General features: G+C 38.7%; 1 protein-coding gene across 4 annotated transcripts in view; it reads right to left on the bottom strand.

Annotated features, from left to right (window-relative positions):
* The window catches only part of LOC101169641 (collagen alpha-1(XV) chain), a 60,993-nt gene that overhangs the window by 34,366 nt on the left and 11,369 nt on the right, over positions 1-15,258 (bottom strand). For 3 of the 4 annotated variants that reach the window (XM_011486582.3, XM_023964777.1, XM_023964778.1), the window contains exons 1-4: positions 6,799-8,176; positions 1,973-2,160; positions 1,374-1,583; positions 324-476 (exon numbers count right to left, since the gene is read on the bottom strand). In XM_011486582.3, coding sequence (XP_011484884.1) covers positions 324-476; positions 1,374-1,583; positions 1,973-2,160; positions 6,799-7,174 — 927 coding nt within the window. In that variant the 5' untranslated portion in view covers positions 7,175-8,176. Of the gene's footprint in view, positions 1-323; positions 477-1,373; positions 1,584-1,972; positions 2,161-6,798; positions 8,177-15,258 lie in introns of those variants that run through there. The other variant, XM_023964779.1, reaches the window with a different exon arrangement.

The following is a 15,258-nucleotide window of genomic DNA, read 5'->3' as shown; positions in this document are numbered from 1 at the left end:
CTTAAAAAAACAACAAAAAAAATGTTATTGAATTAAAAAAAGAAATCCTTATAAATTGCAAAAAGCAGAGATTTCATGTTAAAAAATTATTTAATAAACATCTGATATTGCTAGTAGATGTTGTTCTATGGCATTTTATAATTGTAATATAATAAAATAACAGTCAACTGTTGACTTTTGATTTTGTTTTTAATTGGATATAATACTTGACGCATTTATCAATTAAATGACTGACTCGACAAAGAGAATCAAGCTGTGCTATTTTACTTACTTTATTTTCCTTAAGAGGTTTTGTGTGAAAACTGAAAAACCTTTCAGCTTACCACAAACTTTTCAAGTCCAGTGCTTCCTGCATTCGCCACAAAAATGCCAGAGTTGTGAGAGAAGGTGAGTTTTTCTGGACTCCGGTGGAAGGTTTTCCTCTCAGCCTCCCCACAGTCCATGAAGAGATGCACCTCATCGTTCTCCACCGCAACCTGACAGACAGTTAAATCGACCTCAGAGCCTGCACTTCAACAAAAACCTCTGCAACATGATTTGATTATGATATAAATGTTTTACATTGTCCTATATGATATTCTTAGGATATTTTTGGCTGTTTCCCTCCTTATAAGGTCAAGGGTCGCTCATTAGTATCAATGTATGAATTTATCAGGTTCTCTTCAGATTTTTTTGGTTGTAAAATTTCCAAAAGTTCTTGTTTTTTACGTGCAGCTTCTCCAAGATGAACCAAAACATATTTACCTAGTAAATTTACCTAACTTGACAAAAAAAAATAGATTTAGCAAATATACATACTTACTCTGAGACAATGTGGTGTGGATATTACAGTTTTTTTCTGCACTGTGGACTCGTTCCAATCGGTATTGCAGGTTTGAATTTTGGTTAAAACCACAAAAATCGTGTCATTCTTCTGAATGTGGAGCAACACTTTGTGTTTTGTTTTAATTTTTTAATGCACAATTCTTGCCAGATAAAAAAAGGGGAATTTTTTGACTAACTTCCAGCTGAGGAAATATTTTTGAACCATTTTTTTCACAGCTTTATGTCCTTGGAAAGATGCTACACTAAAATTAAATCAATTTAAACTACCAAAGCTTAAAAACACAGAATTACTGGTAGATGTTTTATAGTTGGCCATCTTTCTCTCCACTGTCCCCTCATGCACACTCAGTATGTGAGGTTGTACTACTTTTTTAAATATATAAATAACAATTTAAGTTGAGTATCTTTGAACTAGTTTTTCCTGTTTCCTACTGGAGTCACTCAACTTAAAAAAACAGATTTTGTTTTACTTTGTGGAAACAAGAGTCAGGGTTATATCAATCTACCTCATGTCACTACAATGGATAAATATAAGAAAGATGTCCCACTGTGAAGCGTGTCCACTGGTCGGTCATATCTGGGACACTAAATGCAGCAGCTTTGTGACTGTGGGAGGACCCCTTTTTGTCAGTGTAGTACAGCAGGATACTCTGGTGGCCCCGATGAACTGGAGTGAGCTCTAAACCCAGCTCCACCACTTTCTGACTGGCATCCGTGATCGCAAACAGCACACCTCCTCTACTGCTGTCTGGACGCACCTAGAATAAGAGAAAAATAAAGGCTAGGTACCCCAGATTCTCATTGTTATAGAAAGATTTTGTTTTCTAAAGGGTTACTTGTGAAAATAGTTAAGTGACATCAGGAATGGTCAAAAGCAAAAAATAAAAGGTCACAACTGTAATTTGTAACCTACCTCTAGCTAAACATAACAACCATCTTGGAGGTTAGGATAGACTAATTCACAACTTTGCAAACTGTTGTACACAATTGTAGACAAGCCAAAATCCAGCAACAACTGTACATTTTCTTTAGTCTCTATGGCTCAGGACTTAAAGCCAGGAAGTGCTGGTAATCTTTGATGACCCTTTTGAAGAGCTTCATAACAGCGTGAAAAAGGCTTAGGAGGTTACAGGGTTCAGCTGCGCACCGTCACTATGATAGCAAAGTCTCTGTAGAAGGGCCCAGGCACAAAGGTTTGAGTCAGTCGGCCGATGTTGGCTTCAGGTCCGAAGTTGTACGCGGGAAAACCCTCATGGCCTGTGGTGAAGGAAACAGAGGGAGGGAGGGGGACTCCAACCATATCCATCAGGTCTAGATGGCCCTGGGATCCTCGCTCTGACATGCAAAGGAAAGGATACACGATCAATGCCAAGTGACAGTGAACAAGAAATGGAGAAAGAGGGAGGAAGGGGTGATGAAGATGCGTGTCATGAAAGCTTTTTTTACTTGAGCAAATCATGTGACATGAAAGTGAAGCTGATAGCTGGTGAGCCACTCACTAATGTATGTAACTGACAGAATTCACACAGGTGGCGACATTGTTGGGCAGTAGGATAAATGTCTTGGCTGTAACTTAATTGGAAACTTTTTTTTTAATTCTTGGTTTTTCTAATCTTATCTGATTGTTTTTATTGAAAGTGATATTTTTTGGTAGCTGAAGTATTTTCTCTTTTAATAAGCTTCTTGGCGAAAAGTATTACACTTGAAGTTTATTTTATTAAGTATACTAGAATAGGTTATGCAGTAATTTTAAGCATAGCAAGTGTACTAAAGATCATGCATGTATAGTGTAAGAAGTACATGAACGCTATCCCCCCACCTCACTTGCACCCTATTTTTGAGTCAATATTAGTATAATATTGACAAAAATTAAGAAATCAAGCTTAAAGCACTGCATTTAAGAAATAAAATTGCTTGAAATAAGTATTTTTGATCCTTTCATTTAGTGAAGCTTTGGCGCGATTTCAATGAGGAAGATCGACCTCATCTCAGGCATGCTGGGTGTTTATTCGTCACTCCTCACGTCATCAATTGGTCTCCACTCTTCACAGTCATTCACAATCTAATTCCTGCCTTTAAATTCAATGAAGTTTGTTTATCCGCATGGCAGACATTGCTCCGCTCCACCTCCTCCCTGTTCTCCTCCTGACCTTCGGTTGGGCACGGAGCGGCTTAACCACCATCAGCGTCTGGGCTCTGGGGTCTCCTCACTCGGTCCAAGTTCATCACTAGCATGCAAGATGTCTCCGGCCCAGAGCCCAAAGGCTTCGAACTGTCCATGCTTCACAGGTAAATGCGTCACAATTACATTTTTCTCAATTAAATCTTTCAATCCCACTTTTAAGATCTCTCCTTATTGAAACGACCTTCCACTCTACTGTTCTTCTTTTGTTACCCTTCCAAAGTCTTCTACCACCCCTCATGCAACCCCACATTTAAAATGTTCTAGCTCCGCCAATGACTGAATACTTCTTCAGACTAAATTGGAAATATTTTACAAAATAAAGATAGTATATCAAACTTAAACTTCAAGTATACTGCCTCACTTTGTGTACTTACAGTACACTTAAATAGACTACTTTTTGCTGAGGGGCTCTATGACCTTTTCTCTTTTTTTTAACTTCTTATTCTCTCTTTTGGTTTTAAAAGTCTTACGGAGATGAAAAGTAACAAAAAAAAAAGTCAAATCTGTCACATGCTAACTGATTGTTTTCAAATAATAAAACATAGTTCATTAAAGCTAACTCATTGCTTAGGGTACAGCACCAAACAGCAGCTTTTGGCTCATCAGTGCCCCCTTGAGACACAGCAAAGTGCTTTTCTTTACATTATGTTTTTAAAAAAACATCATTAAACGGGTTTTATGAAGCCATCATGTTTTTGTAAATCTGTCTGCATCCTCCAGATTGGAATGCCAGCACAGCTGATGACATTGCCAGCAGGATGTCCACGTCTACATTCACGCCACAGACATGCTGTGGAATGAAAGAAAGTCACTTTATTTTGGAAATGTTTTTGCGTTTCTTCCATATCAGATCAGGCAATAACAACATTTAGCATGTTTTAGTTTAGGAAATCATGAACAAAAACACCAATAACACTAATTCAGCCCATTAGAGTAAAGATGGAGGTTTGTGCGACTCATCCTGACAGGGCTTTAATTTGACTGGATTGGATGTGGACTCCACCTTCACCCCGCTGCTCTTCTCACAAAGACATAATCCTCCGAAACAGAAACGCTCACACAATTACTGGCAATTAGGGTATGAAGGACATAGGTGTGTGAAGGGATGGCTTAAGTGGTCTTGATTCTCAGCTATGGAGCCTTTCTGCCATTGTGCCAAACTTGTAGCATTCCAACCATGGTGGCCTCTTTTACCTAAAAGCCTTCACTCAGAAATCCACAGACATCAAACGGACTCTCCCACTTGAACACACAAAACCCAGACCAGCTTAGACAGGCTGACATTTGGGGGTCTCTAATTCATCAGGTTGTCCAACTGGAAACATTCTTGATTACAGGGTTGCGTGTTTGTGTGGGTGTGCTCCTCTGAGCCGCCTCGGCCACAAGGTGGACTTTTTGCAGATTTACATATTTCGAGTAGAAGGGGCAGCTGGGAAGTACAAGGAAAGAAGCATGCACAAACACAAACAAAGCAAAGTGCATACACCTCCACCTCAGATGTGCAGTCTTCTGTAATGACTGGGAGAAGGTGGTCAGTTCTCTTGGTTTTTTAAAGGAACCAAACCCAACAAGTAGAAAATTGCATTTGCAGAAGTTTAACTTCATTGCTGCACTTTTAAGTCTCACTTCCCTTGTGAGCAATGAGAAACTGGTCTGACATTAACTTGTCAGATTAAACTTGTTAATAGAGGTCACTGTTGGAAGTTGGAAAGTAATGTCAAAATAAAAGTTTCAAAAAGTTTCTAACCTGCCAAAAAGAAAAAAAAATGTGGCAAGCACTTCTAATATGGTTAACTTCTAACACGCTTCTATAGTGGGACTTGCGCGTCGCGTATCACAAATAAGTTCTAGAGAATGCAGGTGATACAGTCTGACTAAATGAGGGATTTATCTCAGACTCTTTTTATCACTTAAGATAAAATGCAAGATGCTGTATAGTTCAATTCACATTAAACAGGATTTAATTTCAAAGTTGGACCGTTCATTGACGGCGCACCTTATTATCCGGTGCACCATATATTGATGATATTATGGGACACAAAACTTCTCAGCATGATTTAAATTGCAAACAACCAAAATCAAATGCCCCTCAGGAAAATCACAGTTTTCTAAAGAAACTCGTTTGAGCACAGCAAAGGCAAGTAGAAAAGCACAAAACGACACATTCCTGTTCATAACCACGTGTGTTTGATATTGGCATATTTGCACAACTATTTTCAACAATTCTCTGTCTGCTTCTTAAATCCCTCTAGAACAGATTTAGCTATATCCAGGCATCGTAGGCCGGTGTCCTACATGTTTTCAACCAACCTGCCATTGAAGCTCCTTATTGGCTAAACACACGTTATCCAGGTAAACTTCAGCAGATAAGCAGGATTTCTGGAAAACCAGCAGGAGGTTGGCCTTCGAGGCCTGGATTTGGTCATCCCTACTCTTGAAGAACTGGCCACCAATTAGCTTTTTGCTTGTTTTCTTCTGCATTAAAGCTCTATCTGCTGTCATTAGGGTGGAGGTAAACCTCAGCACCAAGCATGAGCTTTTGAAAGATTACAGCAAATACACTGAAGCAGCCACACATCACACCTAAGCTTATAGTTTTTTTACTTTGTATGCCCTGTTATAAATATGAACTTCTGCTTGGGTCACTTTACAATAAACCACGTGGTCCTAATCCACCACTAGACTATCTTTTTCTAGATAACAACTCACTTTTTTGTTGCCATCTGTGATTGTGCCAACCCTTGTTCACAATAATTGTGCCTAAATGATAGTGGCGTCATAACTGTACCATAGTCCATTTTTCGTTGCCAAGCACCAGAACATCCACATTTCATCTCATTTTGTGTTTGTTTCCCCACTCAGGTCTCCACAACACTACTTGTGTGCTGTAACCCTTTTCAGGGGAAATGATTGTTCTCACTTTTGCGCAGGGTAGATCAGCTTGTTTGAAGTAAGGCGTATAATCGTTTACAGAAGAATGTTGTTCATCTTTCGACCTTCAGCTGTTACCACAGGTGGCTAAGCAGAGATTTTTACGCCTGCGTTAGGGTAAGGGTTAGGGTCCCCCCCTGATGACCTTCCTGATACAACCCTGCATTTTATCCGGGCTAGGGACCGGCACAGGGGGACCCAGACTTGGACCCCCTTGTAGTTATATAGGCAGTATCGCAAAGGGTCTTGCCCAAGGACCCACACTGGATGAAGCTCATCAGGAAACAAACCCTGGTTTAATCTCTTCCACAAGGATAAACCTGATAAAACATGGATCAGAAAGATAAACCTGATTATCTGCAATCACTACTGTCATTTCCTCCCTAAAAAGCAGCTGAATTTGAAAGACTGAACTTACTGTCTGCTCTTTTGGAGCATTTGATAGAAAACAAACTAATAAACAACAATATCTACTCATTCATCCAACGTGGTACCATTGCAGAACAAGTTTTAAAAGGATAAATCTACCTTTTTTAAACATAACATTCTTTTGCTAGAATTTCTTTAGTTAACTAGTATAACACTATATTCCTTCCACTGAGTAATGACCATTATTTCTATATTATTCATGAATTACTCATATAATGAATAGAAATTGCTGTTTTTGAGGAAATGTTTGGTTGCTTCTGTTGCCAGCAGTTTATTATTGTTAAATCTGAACAATGCAATACATATTTCTCTATGGATGATCAGGAAATTAACTCTCACAAGCTTAGATGATGGATTTTGATGATTTAATACAACCCCTGTGACACATTCTGAGAAATTTTTGATTTTGAACAGTTTGCATCACTCACCACGCTTCCAGTATTTCAGTGGTTTGTGGTGGGACCTGCTTTTGCTCCCTCCCCCTGGAACATCGTCCACAGGTAGCATCCGGAGCTGCGCACTTTTGTCGCCGGAGACTAATGTCTCTGAGCTGTGCCCAACAGGATTTAGCACTGAAGCTTTCACCTGAGTGTCTGCACTCACTGCCTCCTTGTTCTCATTTCTCAGCTGCTCTGATGCTGCAGCCTGGGTACCGGAAAGCTCCGGAGGGGTGATGGATTCATAGGGGACAGCAGGAGAAACTGTGGTTGTTTTGGGGTTCGCCCAGAGCAAATTCCACCACTGGGCTCCCACAGGAGAGAGTGTGAGCAAAACGAGTGACAGGAAGATGTAAAGAAATCCCATCCTCTGCCTGTGATGGCTGCAAGCTGTTCATATACTACTGCAAAAGGAGTGTGCAAGCATATATCCAAAGCAGGTGCTCCTGTCCATCTGTGGCTTACTTGCACATGCAGACTCCTATTGATCGCAAAAGTGGTCCAAGAGATGCAGAGGCTTGCCAAAGTGTCCCAAAAGCAACAATTAGGTGTTTCACTATCTTTGTCTTCCTTCTTCTCCTCTCTGTCCTCTTCTTTCCCTCTCAGTAATAATGACCTCCCCTTTTTTTTTTTACAGTTTTCTACTGAGTCTGTAATTCCCTCAGGTCTCCACCCCCATCACCTTTAACCACCTCTTTCTCTGTGGAATCTGCCAGTTGGCTCTGTCTCCTCCTAGAGGGAGTTCAACCACTGCTCAGCACTCTAACTAGAACACAGTTACATTTTGTTTTTTTTTTACTTTTTTTTATGGAGTCGCTTTAGAATAAATATCGTCACATATTGGACACAATGAATTCCATTATGTATATATAATTATAAGGGAACATAAAGGTCATTTGGAGGTTCAACGGCAGGAACAGGACCCTTTGTTTGCACTTTATTCACTGAAACAAACAGGAATGGGTTTCTGCCATTTTTAGACATCGTTCCACAATATTTAAGTTGCAAATTATGAATATTCACTAAAAGAAAATTTTGTCTGAACTGTAATATAACATTTTGCAGATCTGTCGTATGCATATTTCAAAAGAAGACTGCATTTTATGTTGTCGACCCCTTCAGCTCAACTTACCCTAAAGACCCATTCTGATGAAAATAGTGCTTTATGGTGTTTTCAACGTTTTTGTACCATTTTTCTTATGATGGAGGACATATATAAAGAAAGTTAAGATTACAATTGCCTTTCTGACTACGGTATTTATATAATTGTGAATCAGGAGCAGAAGAAAAAAATGCAGTTGAAAAAAGCTTGTAGTTGTTAGGAAGGGGTTGCTCAGCCCACAGCTCCGAGGCAAATTTCAGATAAATTACTGCTGCTCTGTAGAAACTATGTCTGAGAAAACGACAGATTTTTTCATTTTAGCTAAAAACAGCATAATCATAATTAAAAGACCACTGGAAACTATCTTAAAATAGATAAAATTTGTGATTGGAGTGGGACTTTTCTTCATCTTTTTCTTGAAAACAAAAAATGAAATATATTTTCGTACCTGTAAATAAATTCAGGCTTTAGCCACAAATATCATTCAGAGAGACATTAACAAGATAAACACACAAATAAACATTTTAAAATTATTTCTTGGAGCAATGTTTTTTCTCTAGAATGTAATTTTTCACTTTGTCTCTACAACGTTATGACTAAATGTTATTCTTTTCGGTATATCCCTTCAGGGGTCGCCATCAGCTTTCACTGATTCACACAGGTGGTTTAGCAGAGATTTTTACACTGGATGCCCTTCCTGACACAACCTGTTATTTTATCCGGGCTCGGGGCAGGCGCAGGGAGACCCAGACTTGGGCCCCCTATGTGGCTGCATAGTTAGGCAGTACCGTGAAGGATTTTACCCAACGACCAACGCTATGACAAAAAGTGACCCCACTTTAATCTCCAATGTTGTCCTCTTATGTATAAAAACGTATAAACAAATTTGAATGTAGCAATTCCTGAACAGAATCTATTAACCATCACAGTGGCAGACACCCAAGGAAGAGTCTCAGGTATGAAGAACTAGACAGCAGCAGGCCCTGACATTAGCGCCTGGCAGCACAAATGAACCTGCTGCTAAGAGATGGGACTCACCCCGAATGACTAATGGAAGGGTGAACGATCATGATCCAGAAGGATCCCTCAAAGGGTGCAGACCCATCCAACTACCAGCCAACAACCTTGTCCCTCCACAACATGGAGGAAGCTCATGTCAGGCATCATTGCAGCCAAGATAAATAGGCACATGAATCAATACATCAGCAACGCACAGAAGGGCATTGGTAGAGACTTCAGAGGAGCTAAACCTGTGCACAGCCTGGATTGATTACTGGCAGCTCAGGATCAAGCCCTGAGCACCAGAGAGGCTCAGATCTACCACACCAGACAAGATCCAAGGTGTAGGCTGTGCAAAGAGGCACCTGAAACAATCCAGCACATATCTGCGGGGTGTAAGATACTGGAAAGGTAAAGCATTCATGGAGCGCCACAATCAAGTGGCTGGAATACAGAAAGATGTATGCAGAATATGGACTGGAAACGCCAAGGTCAAAATGGAAAACACATCCAAAGGTGGTAGAAAATGAGAAGGCAAAGATCCTGGGATTTCCAGGACTGATAGGATGGTAATGGCGAACCAACCAGACATTGTAGTGGTGAATAAAGAACAGACGAAAGCCGTTGTGGTGGATGTGGCAGTGCCAAGCGATGGGAACATCAGGAAGAAGGAACATGAGAAACTGGAGAAATACCAGGGACTCAGAGAAGAACTGGAGAAAGCATGGAAAGTGAAGGTGACAGTGGTGCCTGTGGTAATTGGAGCACTCGGGGCAGTAACCCCCAAGCTGGAGGAGTGGCTACAACAGATACCTGGAAAGACCTCAGACCTCTCAGTCCAGAAAAGTGCAATGCTAGGAACAGCTATGACCTTTAAGCTCCCAGGCCTCTGGTAGAGGAACTGAGTTTGGCTGAGAACCACATATATATTAACCCTTGTGCCATCTTAGATGAACCCACCCTTACATTGACGTGTTCTCCCTACCATGACAAAGGTGGATAAAGGTGGAAAGATTTCATGTAATCCATGGACACCAGTAAAGATCACAAACTATTGAAGAAAAAAGGTTCAGCGCATTGTCTAGTGGCTCTAGATGACCCAACTCCCATCGTTAAAGTGCCTAGGATAGCACAAGGGTTACAGTGGTTGAGCACATTTAGAAAATGTATTGTTAAAAACATTGATTGTTTTATTACTCCCCCAAGGCAAAAAGCAGCAGAAATAACTTTCCGTTGGGTATTTAGGTAAAGGGTTAATGTGTTTTTTCGAGGTGGAAGTCTAAACTTATGAGTACTGTGCCACTCTTTTCCAAAAAAAAAAATTAAACAAAAAAAAAGAATGAAAAAGGAGAACATGTAAGTAGGACCACTGTGGCCCTGAAACAATTAAATCTTTACCTTTGCAGAATCAGTGTCATGAGACCAAAGCAACTAAGGCTGATTAAAACTAAAACAAAACATATATAACTGGCTTTAAAGTTAAAACTTTCTGATCAATATTCTATACAAAGTTAAGAACTGGATGATGCTGACTACTTCTACTTAAGAATAAGAATTTATTTCCTTCTCAACGTATTTTCTGTTATATTCCGAATGGTAGAATTTATGATGAGCAAAATGTCTCTGTGCTGCTCCTCACTAATCATGGCTAGCAGGAGAGAGGAGAGGGGGCCCCAAGTTGCTAATTACAAAGAGATGTCTGTTGTGTTGTATTGTATTTCTCTGAATGTTTGATGGGGTCCAGGAAAAGGGCTGCAGTGTGGCTGGAAATGTGCAATCGAGTTTGGACCGGATAGCTCGGCTGTGCCATAGTGCCTTCAGCCTTTTCAGTTTGAGGTGAATAAATAACAGTTTCTGTTGCAAGTGGTCGGTCAACCAAATCTAGATATTTTCATGATTATTTACATTTATGAACTGTCTTGGTTGTAACCCTATCTTTGCCTTTCAGTTTCTGGGTAAGCTACGACATCCCAGAAATAAGAAAGAAATAAGAAAATAAGAAAGCTCTTCTTATTTGCAATATTAAAAAAGGATATTTTGATGAAAAATTGTTCTCAGCAAAAAAAAGTCACCTTTTTAATACCAAAAACCCAAATAAATCAATGCAATATCAAAACTTTAATTGTTTTTCTTCCCTGCTCTGCAAGTGTGTGTAAAATCTGCTGTCTTGGGTTTTGTTTGTTGCTTCAATTTTTACTATTTTGATTGTGCAAGTTCAATGCACATCTATAAATGTCAGAAAACAGGACTGAGAGGATCAGAGACCCAGACTTGGGCCCCTTGTGGCTGCATAGTTAGGCAGAGACTGTGAAGGAATATTACAAATTATATTAAATTTTTATTAAAAAAAGAGGTGGGTGTACTATACCTTAATGTACCCAAGATTTTGTCTTCCATAATTAAAAATTGAATTAAATAATGCAGCAAAAAAGGGTTTTATAATATGTATTTTTTATTTTATTTCTCTTCTTTCTCCTTTTGTATGTTTACCTGTTATCTGTTATTCTTATTGCTGCTGTTTTGTTCTGTTTGTTTAATTATTGTCTTGTCGTTTTATGTATTTGTCTCATTTTGTATAAAAATGAATTAAAAAAAAGGGACTTGAATAAAACAAAGATGCCTGGCCGTCATAGCTGTGCACATTTAACAGAAGTGAAAAACAAGAGTTAATGCATCTTCTAATTGTCGTAAAGTCATCAACAAAAAAACAGAAAGTGGCGATTTTCCTTGGCCGAAATTTCAGAGATGCGTTCCAATATTTGGAGGTATCTTCAGAGCCTCTTTTCCCACACTTGCTGACCCCATTAGAGCCTCTGGATTCCAGAAGGAGTTACCCCTTCACCTTTCACCTCTGCTTCTCTTCCTGCCTTACCTTGAAACTCCCAAACAAGAAACCCTAATGGGTTTACTGTCACAGTCAATAAACAATCATTAAACTATAGGTGGGAAAAATCACAAGATCAAGGGAGGGGATGACATGGAAATGACTAAATTATGTGCTGCACCTTGGATGTTTTTTTTCTCACACAATGTATTTTTTGTTAATTAGGTCATTGTCATAGGTCAAGACACAATATTAATTTACAATAATGCTAAACTGAAGGAACAGAACAAGTTCCCACAATAGTCAAAACCCAAGAACATCAGTTGTATATCTGAGCTCTGGCGCCATCTTCTTGTCAAAGATGAAAGCTGTGACCACAAGCAGGGATTCTGGTTCTGTGTGCCACTTCTTACATTCCTGATAAATCTGTAAAACAAAATATGTGCATAAATAAATAACAGATTAAAAGGCAGGTTAAACATCCGCGTCAAAACATAATAAGCTAGTTCAACCCGCAACCCGAGGTTGTAAAAGAAATCCGCAGACATCAGAGAAGTTGTTACAGAGCCACATGTGGCTCTTTTACCTCTCCATTGTGGCTCTCTGGTTAAAGAAAAAGTAACTTCAAAAGTAAACACAGAAAGGCAAACTAACTTTATTTATCCCATTCGCAAGCAGTTGAAGGACAGGACGTGTCGCTCCGCCAGGCACAAGACTGTGGTAGCCAAAATTCTCCAACAATCAATCCCTCGTACTTTACCAAAATCATTCTCATCAGTTTGAGGTCAGTAAGCCCAACCCGAATTCATACATGAGTGTTATCGGATTATAAGGCGGATTTTCTATTTTTGAGCAAATTTAAGTGCAACCGATGGTTTGAAAATACAGTAAGGGTCACTTAATTAGCTCTGATTACATTTTTATTAGTTAGATTTATGAAATTCTGGCTGAGATGCACCACAAATGGTAAAATAATTCTTTTTTTTTCCTTTTTTATCACTGCTGACATGACACTAATTTGCTGCATTGAGATGATTCTTTCTTGGCACAGCGTGTCTTTTAAAGTTATAGGAACCTCTTTCTAAAGTTACGTCATATTTTGAAAAAAGTACATTTTCTCTTTTTGTTTATTTCATTCATATTTATCCTAACAGAAGCAACAACACAAATACAAATCCATGTTTTATTGTTCCATTGGGTAAAATGAGATGTTGTGGCTTCTAGTGGGTTGTGAGTTGCAGACCCCCACAACACAGTTTTTAAATCATTTGAAAAAAGCAAAGACAATTAAAAAAAAATTTTGTCACTACTTTTGAACATGTTCTGCTCATATTTGCTTAGTTTTCCAGAATGTTTGGAAACCTTTTTTTTTTTTTTTTTTAACCAATTTTTGCAAATGACATTTGCATCAAGTGGTGATTATAAACGTTCTGGTTTAAAAAAAATGCTGCACAAGATCTTTGTGTGTAAAACAGTTTCTGTATGTTTTAGTATCCGTGTGACCAACTTTTTCAGTTGCGTCATTTAGATTAGAGAGAAAGAAGATTTGGTTCACTGTCTGTTTTTTTTTTTGCGTCCTCATATTTAGGTTTTTACATAGTAAAATATGAGAAACAATCTAAATTTTTCACTGTCTTGTATTATATATATTACACTAACATATATGCTTGGGTGAACAGGAAGGCTTAACAAAACAATCCTGCTCTCAGACAACAGTAAACCACAAACATGAACTCACAGCAGCCCCCAGACAGTCAAGCTTTTGTTGCAAAACTAGTTTTTCTCCTTTATCTCCTCTTCCTCCACATCCATCTCTTCTTCCCCTCTCTTCCCACATTATGTTTTCATTTCCTGTTTCTTGAGTCTTCTCAGTCAGGAAATTTTTAGAGCAAAAATGCAACCACCTACACACAATTTTTGAAAACATTTAAAACTCCAACGCGTAGCAGGAAATAACCAACATAAAATATTGTTGTTGTCAAGTCCATTTTAGGCCATTATGGACCCACAGGCGACAAGGCCATGAGAAATCAGTTCCTTAAAGAGCCACTCTGATGAAAATGGTCTTTTTTGGTGTTTTTAACATGTTTTTGTGCAATTTCTCTGATGATGGAGGACATATATAAAGAGAATTTTGTTTATTTGTTAATTTTCTGAGTATTTCTTTTTTCAGATCTTTGTTAATCAAGAGCAGGCAACAGAAATTTTTTTTGTGACGTAAAAAATTGTTGGACGGGGCAAAAGCTCCCTGCACCGCTTCATTCTGATGCATCCACTTGCAGACAAATAGATCCTTGTACGTCTTGCCATTTTTGTTGCACCACTAATGTTAGTTGGGTGGAATAAGTAACTAGATGGGTAACGGGAAGTGGGGGCGGGCACTGCTCCACAGCAACAGATATTTAGCATGTTGTTTTGATGTGTGTCTTATCATTTTAGCCCTTGTGCTATCCTATGACCCCCCCTTCCATTGACGTGTTCTCCTTACCATGACAAAGGTGGATAAAGGAGGAAAGATTTCATGTAATCCATGGACACCAGTGAAGATCACAAATCATTGAAGAAAAAAAGGTTCAGAGCACTGTCTAGTGGGTCTAGATGACCCAACTCCCAACGTTAAAGTGCCTAGGATAGCACAAGGGTTACTGTGTCCCTGCATCTTTTAAACTGGATTATGGAATTTCAACAATAACTGTTTTATTCTCATTTTACATATTTTCATAAATAAAATAAAATAAAATAAAAATCCCAGCTAAGGACAAATGCTGTAAAGTACTACTGCTAAAAGTATTATGATATTGGCATCCAACGACTTTTTGTTGTATGTCTATGTTTTTATATCTGTTCTTATTCAATGGATAAATTCAATTTACTTTAACAGTCCTAAACACAATTTAGTGGTAATCTCTAATAAACAACTGCCTCTCTGCAGAAACTGTCCTAGAAAACGACACAAGTTTTTTTTTACATTTTTCTCCAAAAACGTCATACACATAATTAAAAGACAACTGGGAACGCTTTGAAAACAGATCAAAAGATCAAAGAACAAAACACTAAGACATTATTTTACTGTTTTATACCCATATACTTACATGAATGTCAAGGGATTTGTTTGGCTGACCTGCAACAAGCTTAACGTTACTAAAAATGCCTGAAATGTCAGAACACATGCAACTGCAACACACATGTGCAAAATTTGCACACACTGAAACTCAAACCCACATAAGCCAAAATACCATCATGCAGAGGTTCAGTGCCACCTATAGGGGGGTTAACAAGCAGTCAGCCCCAATCAATCCTCTTTGCAGGGAGTTCAACCTGGCACAGCCAAAACAAACCATGTGAGAGCGAAGTGGACGGAAGAAGATTACCATTTACTACATTTTCTGGATTACTGTACATTTAGAGGAACAAAGTGCAAGCAAATCATTTAAAATTTTGTAACAGACAACAATAAATAAGCCATTATAGGATTTGAAGACTCAAATGAAATTTGTCTATTCAAAGTTATGTTTTCATTAGATTT

This window comes from Oryzias latipes, chromosome 17 (genome assembly GCF_002234675.1).
Source record: "Oryzias latipes chromosome 17, ASM223467v1".
NCBI lineage: Eukaryota > Metazoa > Chordata > Actinopteri > Beloniformes > Adrianichthyidae > Oryzias > Oryzias latipes.
Note: the sequence above shows the minus strand (reverse complement) of the source record. Positions and strands in the feature narration are given on the sequence as shown.